Source organism: Nanorana parkeri, unplaced genomic scaffold, assembly GCF_000935625.1.
Source record: "Nanorana parkeri isolate BGI_ZX_2015 unplaced genomic scaffold, ASM93562v1 scaffold957, whole genome shotgun sequence".
NCBI classification, from domain to species: domain Eukaryota; kingdom Metazoa; phylum Chordata; class Amphibia; order Anura; family Dicroglossidae; genus Nanorana; species Nanorana parkeri.
In genome coordinates this window covers 223,419-243,051 of record NW_017307225.1, presented here as the reverse complement: position 1 = coordinate 243,051, position 19,633 = coordinate 223,419, and the positions used below count along the sequence as shown (strand labels likewise).

Here is a 19,633-nt window from a genome sequence, read left to right as displayed (position 1 = left end):
ATACACTGAGTGGCCAGATTATTATGACCACCTGACGTTTGTAGGCAAATTAGCTATAATTTTGCGCTGAAGTTGCTAGAGGGCCAGACCATTATAAATAGGGAAGCAGTTTGTTTACCACGACAGTAGGTGCTTTTTTTTTCTGAAGATATGGGTAAACAACGCGATTTAACAGCCTTTGAACGTGGGATGATTGTTGGCGCTCCGAGCCATGGAGCGAGTATCAGTAAAATAGCAGAATTCTTTAAATGTTCAAGAGCAGCAGTTGTTAAAGTGTTTAAAGACTGGACTGTCAGCCGAAAATCTGGGTCTGAACGTGCGAATTGTGGCCGTCAGTGACTAGTCAATGTTAGGGCAGAACAGAGAGTGGCAAGACTGGTACAAGACAACAGAAGGGCAACAGCGCATCAAATTACTGCAGATCTTAATCAGGGATCCTCTCAAATGATCTCTGAACGCACTCCCAGATAGCAAGGATAACTTGCCACAAACTTGTGGCAGGGTGAAATTGTCATTTTGTTAACTTGCTGCACATATTCCTGGCAAGTTGTAGACTTGCAGAACACTCGCAGCACAAGTTCTAGTTGACACTTTTTGCATTTGTAGCAAATTTGATTGGCAAGTCTACAGCAAGAGTCCTGCAGGTCTTAGCAAGAGCTCTGCAAGCTCGCTGGTCTGGAGACTTGCAATGCAGACTTGCTGTAATTGTGCAACAAAATTGTGAAGCTTGGCAAGTCTGCAAGAGTTTAGCAAGTCATTTTCAAACTTGCAGCACAATTACTTGCTATCTGGGCTGTTCGCCATACACTGCATCGTATGGGATATGGAAGCCAAAGGCCTGTTTGAACACCTTTGCTGTCTGCAGTAAACAAGATAAAATGTTGTCAAAAGGATTGGACAGTCGAGCATTGGAAAAAAGTTATGTGGTCCGATGAATCACGTTTCCAGTTGCATCATGCAGATGGCAGAGTGAGAATTTGGCGGGAAAAGCATGAAAGCATGAACCCCACATGCATGAGTACAACCCTTCAAGCTGGTGGGGGCAGTGTTATGGTTTGGGGCATGTTTTCCTGGCATGATTTGGGCCCTTTAATTCGTGTGGAACAACGTCTGAATAGCACAACATACCAAAGTATCGTTGCTGATCAAGTTCATCCTATCATGTTGATGGCTTATCCCAATAGAGATGGCTTCTTCCAGCAAGACAATGCGCCAGGCCATGGTGCTCGTATTGTGCAGGAGTGGTTTCAAGAACATGAGGGAGAATTTACCTTGCTTAGGTGGCCCCCACAATCAGGACAGTGCTATTCATCAGGCATGGTGTCAGATTCCTCGCATCACCTTTCAATGCCAAGAAGAATCGCCGCAGTATTGAAGACAAAAGGTGGCCCAACAAAGTACTGATGGGGTGGTCATAATAATCTGGCCACTCCGTGTATATACAGTATATATAATGTCATTTTGGGGCTGCCTTTTTCTAAAAAAGGCATATATTTACGAACAAAACCAACCAGCGTGTATTTATGCTCAACATACCAAAAAAACCTTAACTCCAGAACTATGTATTTAGCATAAAACAAATTTTAAATGATAAAATACTGCACCATAGATAAATCTGATATCTGGTTCACTATAGTTTGTTTTCACTGAGCACACACTTTCGAGCTGATGTATAAATCTACATACTGGGTGCTGGGCCGTCCCTATGAGGCAGCCTTAGGTGTTTGCCTCAGGTGGCATCTCATTGGGTCACATGGCGGGACGGCGGCATTTTCCGCCCCCCTTACGGCCGGAGAGTCCCAGGTTGCTAAAATCTCTTGGCAACCTGTGACGTTCTTGCTGGCATCCCACCCACCTAACTGACGTCAGTGAGCTGGGTGGGACCCTGAACAGAGGCACTGTGCAACCCCCTGTAACGTGCGCTGCTGCCTACCCACCGTAATGTGCAGTGCAAGCCCCCCCAGTAATGTGCACCACTACACTACCTTATGGCAAGCAAGTTGCGCTTGGTCAGTGTGAATGTGAATTGTAACGTGAAAGAAAACGTACAATCTAACTTAAAGAGACCGTGATTGTCTCTGATGACAAAATACTGTATCACAGATGTATAATCAAAATGTGAGTGTTCTCTCAAGGAACAACCTATATATATGTGAACACCAAAAAATCAATATCAAAAATCAATATAATACATGTGATGCATGCACAATGACAGTGCTCAATGAATAAATATATAACAAAAGTGCCGGACTCGAAGCATAATCCGGAAGCTCTGTGATCAACAAACACAAACCTTCAACCCTTATATGTAACCAATGGGTCTACACATTGACATGTGTAAACCTGATTCAATACAAAGGGTTCCCTACACTATCGCCTCAGTGTAGGGAAAGTGTAGGGAATACCCCTAGCTGGACTCATGGCATTACTGCCACTAGATGGAGCCGAAGAGCATAGGAATTTACTATGCTCCTCAGCTTCAGCTCTTGGCAGTAATGTGGGGCAAATGTAATTTGCCCAAGAGTTATATATCAGCCAATCTGAGCTGTTAGGATTTACCTGCAAATAGTTTTGTGTATGACTCACATTTTTACTTCCTTGATGCTCCATATTTTCATTACACTCTTTTAAAATACATATTTGTAGACTTTTCCCCTAGCGATATATCAAGCAGTGATAAACATTTACTCATAACTTTTGTTGTACTGTATACAAACTAGTCTTTGAATGTTTTTTGTTTCTCCTGTCATGGCTGTCCTCTGTTTTACCTATTCCAAGGTGAAATTTAAAAAGACAATATGGCCATGGGGCAAAAAAAATGCTCCATGCTCTGCTGGCTTCAGGAGTCCGAGTTGAAAAAAAGGCCATTAGGAGATCCCAATCACGTGACCTGTCAAGGTCACATGAGCGGCTCACCAAAAATCACAGATTTATTTCATTTCTGTGCTAACCGAGGTGTCTTGTTGAGTTTTTTCTGAAAATTACCATGTTTTCAGTAATATCCAACCATTTTCAAGCCATTGAGTGTATGGGAAGACCATCGCATAAGACCAAAAAAAGCAGTAGGGAATTAAAGGAAAGAAACAAAAATTGGATGTCTGCAGAATCTAAGAATTTAAGTACAAAGTATAAGAAAATTGTATTATATTTTTTTCCAATATATAACTAATTATTAACCATAGAAACATATAAGATTAGCTTACCTTCTATCAGCAGTGTGCTTGTGAGTGAAGGCCAAAATGTCAGCTGCCCTTCCTGTCCCTTCGCAAACCACTACAGCAACTGATGGTGTACTCCTGACATATTCCCACACCATAAGGATCACATTGGGACCTCCTTCAACAACCAAGCCAACCACTGGAACTCCTTGTCCCATTCCTGTTGGTAGATGACATCAATAAATTGAAGCTACTTTTTTTAAATTATATACATACCTGCAATTTTGGAATATCTGTATTATTTATGTGGTTGGTTTGCTAAAAGCAAATAGGCTGTTCACGTTTCAAGGCTATTTGCACTTTACCTTGAAACCACACAACACAATCCTGTGTGTGTTGTAAAGTAGCCACCACTCCAAGCTCGCTCCCGTAATAGTCTACGCTCTCAATACAAATTAGTAAACTAAATGTGAGATTGTAGCCCATCACAGGATAGAGCTTGGACTGGTGGCTAATTTACAACTCACACAGGGACCATGGGGAACAAAAGTAGTCACCCTCCAGAAGGAAGGACAGTGTCACTACAAATTCAGAGATGATTTGATGATCTACAGCTGAAGGATACACAAATAATATACATTTTTGTTAGTAGTTAAGGTACTTTAATGTATTTTTAAGATCTAGCTCCTGAGTTTAGTGTCACTTTAAAGCTGGTAAGCACAAAAACTTTGTTTGGTCAATATCTAGGTACCAGTAAGCTATCTCTAATGATGTGTGCCTAACTGGTGGCTGCTGTTCTTTCTATATAAAATGTTATTTACGTGGAGCCTCTGATGGTAAAGCCACCGCTGAAGTTTCAGTGGTAAAAAATGACAGTTGGGCCTGAAGCACAGCTATCACAGTGGGTTGCTTGATGTGCAGCTGCTCCTTTTAGCAAAATGTCTTGCATTCTTTTCAAAGAATACAAGGTGTTCTGTGATTGGACAAGGGGCATATGCACATCATGATCCCCCCTCTGCCAATCACGGAATGCCTTGTGTGGGGAAACTGCACAGCGAGCGACCATGATTGCTGGGTCTAAACGGATGGGCATTCGTTTACATCCAGTTACCCCCGACTTTAGTCAGGTCCAAAAAAACAAACGGAACAATTTTCTGTTTTGACGGATCTGATCATGCCGGATACATCTAATTATCCAGAGACTGACATTGGGTCCAGTCATTTCAGTTTTTTTGCTCTCGCTTTGAACAGGAGGGGATCTGTGCATGGATCCTCTTCTGATCAGCCTGTGTAAAAGGGGCCTAAAGCTGATCTGTAACCACCCCAGTATGGTTATATTTATATCGATAATATCCCAATATGTTGTGAAAGGTACTAGCTGAAATTTGTATTTAACTCACTTGCAGTTTCCCCTATTTAAAGCCCATGTAAGGTACCAGAAAAATGTCTATGACCACTCTGTGCAGCAGCTTCTGTAAAAAAGTAAAGTGCCGCCAACTTCATGTCCCCATCTCTGATTACATTTAAAGACATGTAGTGGATGTTACTTAGTGGTCAAATTGTGTTATCCTTTCCCCAGACCAGTACCTATATTACCACCCTGTAGTCAGCAGCTTGGCGGAAGCTAATTCTTGAACAGAAACTGAAGCCAATAAAAGGTAAAAAATTAACATGGGGATCATTAAAGAAAAAATGTTAGTTGAGCCGCATGACACGCCATTTGCTAAAGGACTGCACATCAACTTTAACCGCCATATAATAATTATATACAGCAATCAACTAAACACCTTACTTGTATGTATTTTCTGAAGAGAAATGTATTCCTCGAGGTTTCTCCTAAGTTTCATCTCATTACCATACTTTCCAACTGTGCCATCATCCACCATAATAAAATGAGAGTGCATACTGTTCAGACTGCTGAGCTTACTAAGTGGATTCAACAGGGTTTGGTAAAGACAAGCTGCCTGCAATAAAAAAAAACAAAGTTTCACATCAAAGCTATTGATATCAAACAATATTTAAAATATATTTGCACACTGCAACAGATATACAATTTACTTCTCTTATTAGGTTTGTGTCACTACAAGACACAAACTGGGCATTTTGTGGACAAATAAAAATAAATAAACAAAACAAAAACATTGTTTTTGGTTCTAATAAACACTAATACTAATATCATGTACAGGAAAGGACTAAAAGTTTAGAGTGCTCACATCTTTTCCTATAAGATCCTTTTGATTCTCAATAACTCCCCATGGTGGGATTCCGATTGCACAGATTTTTCTTAGATGTTGGGAGGCATGTGCTTTCAGGGCATCACCTACATGTTTCGAGACTCCTAAACAAATGGACAATGAGTGAGAATCTGGCAGGCTGTGTAGAGTAAAACATGATGAAAGTCTAATGCAGTTTAACAAGCACAAACATGAAATAACAAACACCTAATAAAAGGTAAGAAGATATCTTCACAAGATCATATGCGTCATACAAGATAATAATACAAGAACTCCAGTCACTTGGTTTCAGAAATGTTTTGTCTAGTTGTATTGCTCAGTGCCTCTAAGTGATATAATACTGATATAATGACAGGTTATCTCCTAGGCTAGCTTATTTTAAAGTCATAAGCCATACCTGTGTAACTTGACGGACCTGTGACGGTCTCATTGTCACAGGTCGGCTAGAACTATGAGGTGAGTGAAAAGCACTCACCTCATAGTTCTCCTTTAACTAAGGGCAGATTAATATATCTCCCTTTACTTCCTGAAACTCTGGCACATGTGCCCAGGATAAGTGACCATGCACATCATCTCAGGGGAGGAAGATGCCTTTCCCTGAGATCTCATGAGATTACAGCAATGCTCTCCTGATGTAACCTTCCCAGGATGCAATGTTTGGGCACATTACATAATTTGTGCCAAAGTGGACCAGGAAGTAGAAAGAAATTGTAAATAAAATAAAAATATGTTTTTTTAACTAATGAATGTAAGATGATTTCATATCAGCAGAGCTGTATTCTGGCGTGATTTTCAGTCACAGGGGATAAAGGTCCACTTTAATAGTTAAGGTATCTGAGTGCATTTTTAACATGTAACTCCTGAGTTTAGTGTCACTTTAAAGCACATGTCTTAACCTGCAAAGAAGCTCAGGCAAAAATGTACTATTATCTGAGACTGAAAAGAAATGGGGCGCATAGCTAAAAAGGAATACGTTAATACTAAGTAAAAGGCTTCAGTTTAAAAGGAGCCTGCAATGTAATAGGTTTGCATTACAGCAACCATAAGCAGCCAGAACTTACCTTCTTGATGCCCTGATCTGTGGCCAGACCATCCGAAAAAATAACCAGGGTATTTAGGAACACAAGACACTCCCAGTACCTCACCACAATGTAGTGTCTGGTGTCGAACTTGTCAATCACCAGATTCATGTGAAACAGTGGAGACATATGCACAGCCCTATTTGGGTTTAGACATGCTTAGAAACTCAAATCTACACAGTAATATTAGCTGATCGCTCAGAAGACAGTCTGTTATGCCAAATTACAGGTCCAGGTTTATATTCTGTTTACAATGCTGTATCATTGCATGTTCTTTTATTAAAGACAGTGTATTGTGATAAGAGGTTTTCTGCAACATAATCACTTGGAAAAACATTTCGTAAGGAAGCATCAAGACATAATCTGTTTGAAAAGTGAAGATGAATACACTGCACTAGTATAACATATCTGTCATCTTAACGACCTAAGCCTGTAAACTAAAAGAACATGTGCAGACCAATGATGACTGTATGAAATTGTAAAGCTTTTAATGCCTTATTGTATATTTGTAAAATTACACTATTTACCTTCTTAAGAATGTGGAGTCTACTTGTAGTCAAGCTGAGTGTCTGCTGATAGATGACCAATGTCTTCAAGATGAGCAGATTAACAGTAACAGATGAGTGAAGATGGTAATCTGTTTTGAGTAATGTTCTCTATCCTATTGTGTTTCTATATTATGAAATGTTAGCATTGTGTAATTGTTAACATGCCTTGCATGGATGTGCATCTAGTAATTACTGACGGAGAAGCTGCTGCACTGCAGAACCTATTGGTTTAAGACAGAATAGTTAATGCCTGATTATCACAGACATTGCTATATATTACAGTAGCATACTCTTTCCGAATATGATTAATTAACAAAGTGAAATATATAATTGTTTGGTATATATCAGTGCATTTTTCATGCACCAGGTCAACAATACCATTACACAAGTTCTATGTGTTGTTGTGTTAACTGTTTCTATTAATCTGTAATAGCGTGCATCTAAATTGTAATTGGGCACTTGTTCTAAAATGAACACCATTATGGCATAAATACTGTAGTGAAGAGGGGCGAGCAGCAAGCAGCAGTACTATAGGAGGGAGAGGGGAAGGGGATGTGTATGAACGGATTATCATGCATACAATTAACCAATTGTCGTGCAACAGTCTTTTTTTATTTGGCACATAAAACACTATACCAATAGTGCATATTGAAATTGATGCATTTTTCTTTGTTAATCCTCCTGTTTGTCTCCACTTAAAGTCAGCCAAGAACTCTAAAATAACAATGTAAACCAAAAAGAAATCTAGCCTTTTACACTCTGTTTTTTTGCAATTCAGGTTTAATCTTATTAAATATGTTCATTGTTTTAAATGTATGGAAAAGCATTGGATTTTGACAGGCTTAAGAATAAACTTCTGGAACAGTAGATTGCCTTTTCTACATCATAAGAGGTCATGTTTCATCTCTTGCATTCTCTTACCTCCCTCCAATAAAGGATTAGCAGATGCTGTCCTTTAAAGAAGAACGCTGGTTAAAAATGTTATTAATTCTTGCAGTGGGACGACCACTGCACTGCAAAGGTTAAGTGCTCGTTTTTGCCTAGGGTAAAAAAAAGTTATACTCACTTGATCCTCCAAGCCAGCCAGCTCTTAGACTGGTCCCTGTAGCCTCACTCCCCCTCCCTTGCAGTGGTCTAAGGTCCCCGAGTCATCACGTTCTATACATAGTATACAGGACATGAGGACAATGAGGGACATATGGCTGCAGAATAGCAGGGGAGGCAGGAGTGAGCGCTGTCACAGCCATCCAGCTCTGAGGATAGGGTGAGTATAACTTAGTCATTTTTGACTCTAGGCAAAAATGAACACTTAACCCTTGCAGTTTGGGGGGTAGCCCCACTGCAAGGGTTAATAACATTTTTAACCAGAGTTGTCCCTCAACTAAATATAGACAAGTTTTTTCCACTTTACTTTATATTTATCCAATGCCCTCCCTAAAATCTTGATATGTAAGCGAAGAAACCGGTGTCAATGTCTACATCATTCAGTTTTTATGTTATTACTGTAAGTGAGTGGGTAGATTGAGCCTGAGATATCAAGGACTACAGGTATACGTTTGGAAGATGTCACTTACCAAAAATTCAATGGAAACTGGTATTATGAGAATGGTGTCACAAACTTACGTGTAAACCTACCTAGGAAACCCTAGATGTTCAGAATTCCACATATCAGAGCCTACAACTGTATGTCTAAGAATTGTCAACTGGAATTACAGAGTAACTATTTACAATAAAACAACAAATACTGTATACAGTATGTGCTGAAACCTTCCCTGACAAATCATGAAGATCCTAAACATATACAGTAACATACAATGTAAGGCAAGGTATCATACAGACCTGTGTTAATTCCCTCTGTAAGGATCCATGCCCCTGTAGTCTCTGCTGCCTTCACCAAACCTTTACCAAAAAGTTTCTTCACTTTCGGAGGAAGTTTAAAATTCTGAACTCCTCCATGAACAGATATAACAAGTTTGGGAAGCTCCATCTGCCATTGTTTTATCATCAGATGCATCAACTGGTCCACAGCTGTGTCATAAGATACTCTAATATACTGGGAAAAAATATATAAGTGTCTTGAATCTCTAAACCAGTAAACTTTTACTTAAACTGTAAAACAGTATACGTGAACGATAACAATGACACCAGTGTGTCCTATTCTTAAAATAAATAGAAAGTACAGCTCTAAGTAAAAGTGACTAAAAAACAATAAATGCAACCAATCAGATGTCTTCTTCTGCACTCTTAAAGTTGGTTATCATCAGCAGCTCCCCCCTGCCCCATTATATATTTTCATGTAACATGGTCCTAATATAAAATAATAAATACAGTTAAAATCACTGATATGTCTTGGTGAATTAATCTCAATATCTCCGAATATTGTTAAACTATATTTCATTTAAATTGTATTAAGCTTTTTCCACAGTTTATAGGCAATAATTAAGCATGATGTGTGTTGTTGCCTCTATCATCGCTTATACCCTAAGCTTTTAGTTCTGTTGTATCTTTCATAGCATAAAAAAAGGTTTGTTATGTACTGCATTTTAGTCAAAAAGTTATTATGAAGATATTGCACATACAGCCATGAAGTTCTGGTTTGCACTGCTGAATTATATACCCTACCTTTGCATGATATGTATGATGGCCATCCTGGAAATTGACGGTGCCATATGCATCTGTTGGGCTTGCCTTCGTGTGTCTGTGAACTAACCATTCTTCATCACATCTTTCTTGTGGATCAGAATAAACTGGCCAGTCGTAATCTAAACCCGGATGATCTGTAATTAATCTTCCACAGAAGCACCTAAAGCACAATTTAGTATTTTTGCATGAGTCCAGCTCATTATGAGAAATGCCATGTAAAATGTTTTTAGGGCTAATGTCAAAGGAATTTCTGCAACCATATACAACTATCTCTTCAGATAACAACATTTGTCTATTACAAATACATCTTAACAGCCTTTGTACCACCAAAGATTTGACAAAGAAAATGTGTCCATAATTTTACTACCCTTAAACTAAGGACCCCTTGTTGGTGGGACTTTTGCAGACTCTCAGATCACTGTGATTAAGGTCTTGCATGAAAAGAGAATTATGGGTTGAGTGAAAAACACTCATCCCCATAATTAAAGCTGACCTGTGACACTGAAGCTGCCACAGGTCAGCTATATTGATCGGGAAGTCAGCGAACATAGACGCTAATCTTGTCCTCCCACCAACCTGATGACGAAAAAATACCGGCGCCTTCAATTGCAAGGTGCCCAGCAATAAGATACAGCAAACACGAGAGAGGCAGCTCCCGCAGGTCAGATTGACCACCAGTCTAGGAAACAAGGAATAAAAGAAAGCGCCTCCATAGTGTAAAAGAGTGATTTAATAATAAAAACATGCAGCTCTAAGGCTGTACTTACAACAATTCAGTTGAAAAAAAACCAGTAGAGTAAGATGAGAAGTCGGAACCTCTAGCAGGGAGAGTCTGGAGTGATGAAATTCACCAGCGTCCTCTAACCCTGTGTTAGCAAAAGGTTTACTTGTTTCTGGAGCACCCCCCCTTCACCAGAACCTATGAATAAAACTGCCCTGCGTCCTGTCTTAAATCTTTAACAGGGTGGATTACATGGGATTTTTAACCCAATCATCAGGTCAATGAGCCTCCAACATTGACCTGATGAGCCTCCAACATTGACCTGAAGATTGGGTTAAAAATCCCATGTGATCCACCCTGTTCAAGATTTAAGACAGGACACAGGGCAGTTTTATTCATAGGTTCTGATGAAGGGGGCGTGCCCCAGAAACGCGTAAACCTTTTGCTAACACAGGAATAGAGGACGCTGGTGAATTTCATCACTTCAGACTCTCCCTGCTAGAGGTTCTGACTTCTCATCTTACTCTACTGGTTTTTATTCAACTGAATTGTTGTAAGTACAGCCTTAGAGCTGCGTGTTTTTACTATTAAATCACACTTTTACACTATGGAGGCACTTTCTTTTGTTCCTTGCTTTCAACAACCACTTCAACTTGAGGTAGCTGAGGTGGGAAGAAACAGCTTGGAACGGAATAATAATAAAAAAAAAGATTTTGGAGACCAAGTCAACACCTCAAACTCGTTGTTGTGTTCCTCAAACCATTCTTGAAGCATTTTTGCAGTGTGGCTGGGCGCATTATCCTGCTGAAAGAGGCCACTATATATACACCCCTTCATGGAATATAATTTCCATGAAGGGGTGCACTTGGTCAGCAACAATGTTTATGTAGGTGGTACACGTAAAAGTAAGATCCACATGAATGGCAGAACCCAAGATTACACCGCAGTGGCCAGGGGTCACCATGGGCACCCTGACCGGTCTGGGACTACAGAGCCCCATACGTAACACACTGCAATGCAATGTGTGTTCAGACACCTTTCTATTTGAACCAGCATTATTTTTTTCAGCAATGTGAGCTACAGTAGCTCTTCTATTGGATCGGAATACATGGGCCAGTCTTCGCTCCCCACATGCATCAATGAGCCTTGGAAACCCATGGCCCTGTCACTGGTTCACCAGTTTCCCCTCTGTGGACAAAGTTTGGTATGCCCTGGCCACTGCAGACCGGGAACAACCAACAAGAGCTGCAGTTTTGGAGTTGCTCTGACCCAGTCATCTAGCCATCACAAATTGGCCCTTGTCAAAGTCACTCAAATCTTTATGCTTGCCCATTTTTTCTACTTTTAACACATCAGCATCAAGGACAAAATGTTCACTTGCTGCCTGATATATCCCAACCACTTCCAGGTGCCAATGTAACAAGATAATCAATGTTATTTAGTTCACCTCTCAGAAATGTTATGGCTGATCGGTGTATTTCATATGCCAAGCATAGATAACTTGTTCAAAGAAATGATTGGGATTTTTTTCACATCACCTGTACAATAAGGTAGTAATTCAGAATACTTATACCTGTAGCTTGATATGCATATTAAGCTATCCACACACAATCTGACTGCACAATCTACTACGGCTAGTACTTTGAGTAAACATACACTTTTAGATTTCTGTACAAAACTGAGTAGATTGTCTAATCATTTTTGTATTATGTGTTGTTAGCTTTACACACTGTTCTCGTCATCTTTTCCACAACTGCTGAAGCTCAGAACGTGGAAAGCCAAAACTAAATTTAAATTCAAATTAATTACAAGTCCCTTCTCCCTTGATTGTCTAAAGTTTTGTAGACAGTAGTTGCTGTATACATTACCCACCCTTCTTCATAGTATGTTTCCTATATGTCACCTTGTGCACTGACAGATCTTGTGATGTGCACTGAACATGAATAGACATTTGCAGACACTATGTTTAATGTGTAAATTGTGCAAACCACAAAAATGTCAGTTGGGTTTGAAGAAGGCATAATACACAGATCATTTTGTACATAACAGAAACATGGCATCACCGATAATAAAACTCAAATGAAAAATTACTATGGACACCCTTGTTTTTCTTGTAGAATCAGTGACTCGGCAATGGTACCTGCACCCTGTCTTCTGCTATGCCTGTATTCTTAGAAGTGCCACACACTACTGTGCCTGTTAATACCTGTGTACCAGACCATTCCAATTTGTCCTGTACACACTCTTGCTAATTACATTCACACCACCATTTTGAATTACCTACTCAAGGAACGGACATACATTTGCTAGTATTTACAAGCTTTAAGAGAGACATTATATTTGGCATATGCAGCATCAATGTAAACTGCCTTGACTTGCACTCTACAGATTAGATCTTCTGGCATTCTCTTAGGAAAACAAACATGCTCATTTAATCAATGCCAGGAAAAGCATGCTGCAAAACAATGGACAGTAGCCAGATCAATAGTATATGTGAGGTGAAGCTTACGATATGTACAATCTCCTTTAATACTTGCTTAGGCAAACTTTGAAAACAGTGTCACAGTAAACAACTATAAACCTTTGGTTCTTTGTCATGTAACAATGAATTGTTTTCCCCTTAAGCCTAGTTAAATAACTCACTAGCCTCCCTGCTTTTCTCAGTTAACTAAATACAACATTAGTTTGTAAAAGGTACACTGCAGCTGGGTAATTATTACAGAGCCAATTGTGGCCCTGTCAAAACACTTCACCTGATCAGGTTCTGGCAGACATGACATCCTCCATGACATCTGCAAAAGAGAAAACACGAAGATGAATCAAACATGCCATGTCTTGATGGTGCCACAGTTTGCACTGAGGGGTCGAAAAAACTGTTCTACTCGCTATTTTCCTCAATAGGCCAGCATTTACCTACTCTTTTCTGCCCCACCTTCTCCAATGGAAAAGAAAAGTTGAAAGTTTCAAGCCAAGTCTATATGTTTACTGAGCCCTCTGGTGCTCCCCATGGTCCCTGTGTGTGATGTAAAATAGCCACCGCTCCAAGTTTGCTTCCATGATGGACTACAATCGCAATGCAAATTAGTAAACTAATCGTAAGATTATAGCCAGAAGGAAAGACACTATCAGTATAAATTCAGAGATGGTTTGAGGATCTACAGCCAAGTGATACACAATGTACTTTAATGCATTTTTAAGATTTGGTGTCACTTTAAAATATCTCCTTTACAATGTATACAAGCACAATACCTGCAGGAAAAAATGTTTTGGGTTGCTATTGAATGAATGAAAAGCATTCCCAGTGACCCCTGATTATTATAAATGGGAAGCTATTATCATACCCCATTTAGATCTAGTTTGAAAGAACTAGGTTAAAGAGACTGCTCCAGCACTTCATTTTTGGCCCACATAGAGATGTCACATCCTAAAACTGAACTGAAGTGATTTCTGTCAGTTAGCACCAAGTTGCTCAGCTATCTAGTGGTCTGACTGTTGCTTGCTGTGAGACAGTTCCGCATTATGTGGGAACCACTTTGGAGGTATGGGTGGTACACCCTGCTGGTTTATACTGACCCAGTATAATAATGCGCCAATAATCACACATTACTAGTCTGGACCTCTAGACTCCCGGAAGGCACAAAGACGAAATCACATCAGCAGGATATGAAATTAAAACCAGTAGACACTAGAATTATATAGACACAAGGGTGTATGAAACCAAAAACCACTAGATTGCAGGTGTATAGAGGCATAAAATGAATAGATACAAGGGAAGTACAGACAAAACAATAGATAGAAGAGGAATACAGGCAAAAAATAATCAGATTGCAGGGATATACTGAAACAAGTATTTTATACATTAATCACATTGGTAATGTGCAGTACATTGAAATATTAATAATAGAATAAGATGGGTTCCAATGATGGCTTTCATGGGGACTTTAAACTTACTATAAATTTAAAGAGACCAGAGATGTGAGTCTTTTATACTATGCACTCATGGTGTTGTTCATAGCATGTAACCCTAGTATAAATGTGCAATGTATTTTTAATTATTTATTTCAATACTATTTACTTATTTCAAAGCTGAGATATTTATGTTTAAAAATAGCATACACTACCTGTGAGAATCTTTGCTTGTTGGTATTATCTTTGCACATTCTCGTTTACAGAAAATACCTTCAATCCAAGATTTCTGGGACTAAAGGATAAAAACAGAACAAAATCAAGAAATGTTGAAAAAAATGTAACATAGTTTTATAATATAACATAGACTGCTTTTTAGGACTAGCTAATGAATTAATGGCACCTGAAAAGGGCCTACTTTCTAGGTATAGATGCAGGATAATATAACTGCCATGACTAATTCAATTCTGAATGAAAAAAGTAACTATATATCTGCTATATATAATTAAATGATAGAGAAGGCAACATTGTTAAAGCCCCTGCCTAAATGATAGCACTACATACCAGAAAACAGCTACTATATATCTCTCTCTCTCTCTCTCTCTCTCTATATCTATATATAGAGAGAGAGAGAGAGATATATATATATATATATAGAGAGAGATATATATACACACAGTTATATTTTTATACAGATAAGCCGATCTCTACCTCTCTAATTAATTACTTGGGTTGTAGAAACATAGGTTTATTGACATTGTTGGCTGTGTCCAGCTGTCAATAAGCCATGAAAAGAATGCTACTTTAAACTGGACATTCATTTAAGAAGACATCTAGAAGTGTCATAACAACTAATGATCTTACAGACTAGCAAATAGACATCCATACATTATGCACCAATTTAAAGTGTATCTAAACAAAATAATACATATTTAATATATTGCAACTTACCACTCCTTAGATATGGTGATTGCATTAGATTAAATGCTAAATTAATGTATATCAGTGCAGCACAGGAAAACTGCATTGGCAGTTATTTGTTAACAAGATTTGGGACAAGATCAACAGCAGATATAAATATTATAAAATGTTTAATAGTTTAAAAGAGAGCAAATAAAAAAAAGTCTATTGTTAGGGTTTACATACACTTTAACATTAGTCTTGTGTAGATCAACAATATAGGGCTCCCTGAGGTAAAATTTTAAAATTTGCTGTAAAAACTCTGAGCAATAAAGCCAATCCTTCCACTGAAAAAAGAGAAGGATGTATTTACAGAATGTGGTCCACTGAACCATAAGATATCACTGTACATCCCTGAAGATGCTAGCCGGCTAAATGCCAGGTAGATGTCTTACCTGCTGCAGTTCTTCATAGAGCTTCTATCTCATCTAAGGATCACTTTTGTCCACTTTTTGTGCAGCAATGTTATATCATCTAAAATGATCCAACCCAGCAAACAGATTTTCCCTCAATATTTGCTAAGGTTTGATGTAACCCATTTCATTGCTTGGTCTTGATTAAATAAGTAACATCATGGGGTTGATTTACTAACCTTATAAACACATCACGAACATGTATACATCTCTGTAGTGTGTTCCCTCCCAGCATGATCTATGGGTGGAATCTAAACACCTTTGTAGTGTGTACACACCCAGCAGGTGAGTTGTGCAAAGCCAAGCATGAATTGCAAGGTGATGTTGTGTAAATTAGCTCTATGTTGTGTTGCTTGCGTTGATGAATGCAGGAATGTAAATGCATGAGCTAACCATTTTTGTCTAAACTGTGAAGCAGCATTATATATGCATCATGTGCATGATTTTTCCATATATGGCATTAGTGGAAATATGCTTTTAGAGACTTTTTGGTTGATAAATAAGTTTTGCTGTGTGAAAATCACACGCACCTAGTGCGTGCGTGTGTTTAGGTTAGTAAATCACCCCCTATGAGTCAATTATTTATATCCATGGGTGCAAAAACAATTACATTTACAACTCCTTTTCTACTTACCTTTTATAGTTGCTTCTCAATTGCCCATAATAAGATTTCCCTGGAAATTTCTAGTTCTATACTAGCAACTGCACGTGATGGTCCAAGGGACTCTGGATAGCTTTCAGGAGCAGCGTGCAAATTGAAAGTGCATGTGCAAAATTTGGATTCCTATTATATTGCTTTGTCAATCTTAGTCTAATCTCCTTTTATGAATTCTTTATTGAAAGCACAGAAGTGCAATGTTACACAACATAGTGGAATCCGTTACTAAAGGTAGACACATAGCTAAAGCATTGGTAAGACTTGGATGTATTATGCTATGCAACTGTAAAAACAAACGATTTCAGCACAGAATAGCACACTTTACAACTAGGCAATCATGGTTAATAGGGTGTAATGTAAGTGTAATGAGGGATTTTTGCCCTAGGGAGATGTTAGCGTGGCAATATGTAATAGAGTGTTGGCATATATAGGCATCCTACAAGTTCAGGGAGTGAAGGGAGTGAAGGGAGTCTTCCATTGTTTTAATACCCTTTACTCTGCTGAGTCAGTGATTCACAGACAATGGTTCTGTTTGCTTCTATAGAGCACATAGAGCAGGAATACAGGCCCAGGCTGCATTGTCCAGATGGATTATAATAGAACTTTTGTGAATTTCTAAGGGAAAAGTTGTGATGTAAAAGAAAAAGCAGGCATTTTTGCGATCATGAAGTCAGTGAATTTTGAAGTTGCCTGGTGGGCCTAGTTAAACAATGGTAAATTTCCTCTGACCGGCTCTGACGCGAGGGCACATGAAGTTGGCTTCCCAGCCAATCAGCATCGATCCGGCCAAACAGCATGGAGCACAGGTAATGACATGCCGCCCAATGACATGCTCCATGCTAGTGGAGGTACCAGTATTGCTACTCAGTATCGGCGAGTACCGAAATATATATATATATCGGTACTCGTAACTGATACAGAAAAACCGGTATCGGCGCATCCCTAGTTTAAGGTATATTCAAAAATAAAACACATGTACTCAAACTGGTGTAAACCATTAAAAACTTCTTAGTAATTGGTGTCATTCAGATCCCAGATGCTGGCCATTATCCTCATTGTTACTTTGAAGAAAGCCTTGAAAATTTACCAAAGACTTTAACATATGCCATCCCCATCAGGGAGAAAAAAGGCTAACGTACTAAATGCAAGTTTAAAAAAAACAAAAAACAAGCTTTATCTAAAATGCATTGATTCTTAATTTCCCATTATGATTATACTAAAATAATCAACATTTAGGAATCAAAGCTCGATTGTACCCTTTCTGATCATGATAGAATGTGTACACACTACCACAAAAAGCCTCCAAATTTTTCACATAGCAAGAGTTGCAATTCAAAATGACAAAATGACATAAATGGCACTTGGTCGGAACCACCTTGAATCAGTTTGGAATTTTGCTTACTCTACATACATGTAAGGTCTTGCTGAAACTGCAATTACAATATGAAAAAGAGACACTTTTGTACACCTATTTGATACCGAATTTTTTGAAAACAATAAAATAGTTATGTATGCCATGCCAATGACAGCTAAAGCACTAACTCCAAAATACTGAAAAATTATCAAAATCCCTTTGCTTATTGAAAAGTGATATAATTTGTTACAGATGATCAAATTTGAAAAAAAGTTACTCTTAAACCAAAACTCTGCACTTGTGATTGGACCAAAAACTCAGGACTTGGAGCTTGTGATTCAAAGTTTTCCTCTATAATCCAGTTGTACAACCTCTCAGAATTCATGGCTCTCAATTTAACACTATGTAGACCGTGCATTACTTACCTTGATACTTTAATGCATCAGGCCAATTTCTTGATAATAGTTATGATATGGCTATGATGACTTACTTTGTGGCTGGTTAACAAGACATAATAATGCATTCTCTACCTTACCACCCCCCCCCCCCCATACTCCGCTAGTTTACCCCTCCCACTTCTATTTTGCCTTTGTTATTTTATCCTACCTCTATGCTATGACAAATAATAATGTACCATTGTTTATATATGCATACTGCTACATTATTTTTATGAAAATTATTATCCCTGTAAGATAAAATATTTTAAGAAAAATATAATTTACACCAAAAAAAAAACCATTAACACCAGAATAATCTGTTGCATTTATGGGATACTATGTATTTGTCTTTTAACACAAAGGTTTTAATGGTTAAAATGTATTTATGATGTATTTGGTTCTCTTGGAATGTGGTGTTAAGGAAATGTATTGACTTCTCTCAAGATGCTGTTTATATGTGTGGCATATACGTATTACCTTTACAAAGGACGAGTGTTTTAAACATGGCTCATTTCAATAGGATATGTGTGATGGTTATTTTGATCCCTTTCATCTATGGTATGTATCTGTTACCCTGGGTTCACACCTAGGCGTATTGCAGAAGCGCGTCTGTCGCGCGACCGTCGCGTGTTTTTTTTTACCGCGATTCGCGGTAAAAAAGACGCGCGACCGTCGCGCGATTCCAAAGGCTACTTGGCTGTATTCCAATGGAAAACGCCCTACAAAACTGCCCAAAGTAGTGCCTGTACCTTTTCAGGCGTGGGCCGTTTTGTAGCGCGTTCGGGACGGGCGGAAATACGGACAGGTGGGAACGAGTCCATTGACTCCAATGCAATTTATATTTTTGAACGTTTTGTAGAGCGTTCTTCGAGCGTAGAACGCGCTACAAAACGTTCAGGTGTGAACGAGGGCTTAGGCAGCCTGTGTAGTTCAGTTAGCCTGTATTGCTGGCTGCAGCCTTGGCAGGAGTGGGTTAATCATCCTGTCTCTGTGTGTCTTGCTGGTTACAGCACCAGTCTAGTCAGCTGTGGCTTAATGAATCTGACCACACACCTGCAGCCCTGGGATCTGTCTTGTCTCTGGTGGATTTCTATTTAAGCATCAACAACATGTGCCTCTTTGCTTGTGATAGTTCTTTCTACAGTCCCTGAAAATCTCCTCATCTGTCTCCAGTTCTGACCTTGGCCTGCCCCTGGATTATACTTTGCCCGCTGCCAGCCCTGTTCTCAGCCTATGTCCAGATAACCCTTTGCCAGCCGCCAGCCTTTGACCTCAGCTCGACTGCGGATAACTCTCTGGTTGTGTCTTCTATCTTCAGTCCGTATCTCTGCTTGGTACCTAGGGCCAGCCTGTGGCTTCACTCGGTCAGAGCATATAGTCCAAGCCTGGCTGGTTTTAATAAAGAAACATTTGATGCAGATCTACAGTGTGGGTACATATTTGGACTGATTTTGACAAAAAAATATTGCTTCAAAACTGATAAATACAGGTCTTTAACAAACTAGAGAAAAAAGCATTAACT

The 19,633-nt window shown here is 38.9% G+C and overlaps 1 protein-coding gene across 1 annotated transcript in view; it reads right to left on the bottom strand.

Annotated features, from left to right (window-relative positions):
* Positions 1 to 19,633, bottom strand: part of TRPM6 (transient receptor potential cation channel subfamily M member 6) — a 148,253-nt gene that overhangs the window by 100,582 nt on the left and 28,038 nt on the right. The window contains exons 2-8 of the mRNA XM_018566528.1: positions 14,505 to 14,584; positions 13,137 to 13,175; positions 9,642 to 9,822; positions 8,859 to 9,072; positions 5,372 to 5,496; positions 4,951 to 5,122; positions 3,204 to 3,378 (exon numbers count right to left, since the gene is read on the bottom strand). Coding sequence (XP_018422030.1) covers positions 3,204 to 3,378; positions 4,951 to 5,122; positions 5,372 to 5,496; positions 8,859 to 9,072; positions 9,642 to 9,822; positions 13,137 to 13,175; positions 14,505 to 14,584 — 986 coding nt within the window. The remainder of the gene's footprint in view (positions 1 to 3,203; positions 3,379 to 4,950; positions 5,123 to 5,371; positions 5,497 to 8,858; positions 9,073 to 9,641; positions 9,823 to 13,136; positions 13,176 to 14,504; positions 14,585 to 19,633) is intronic.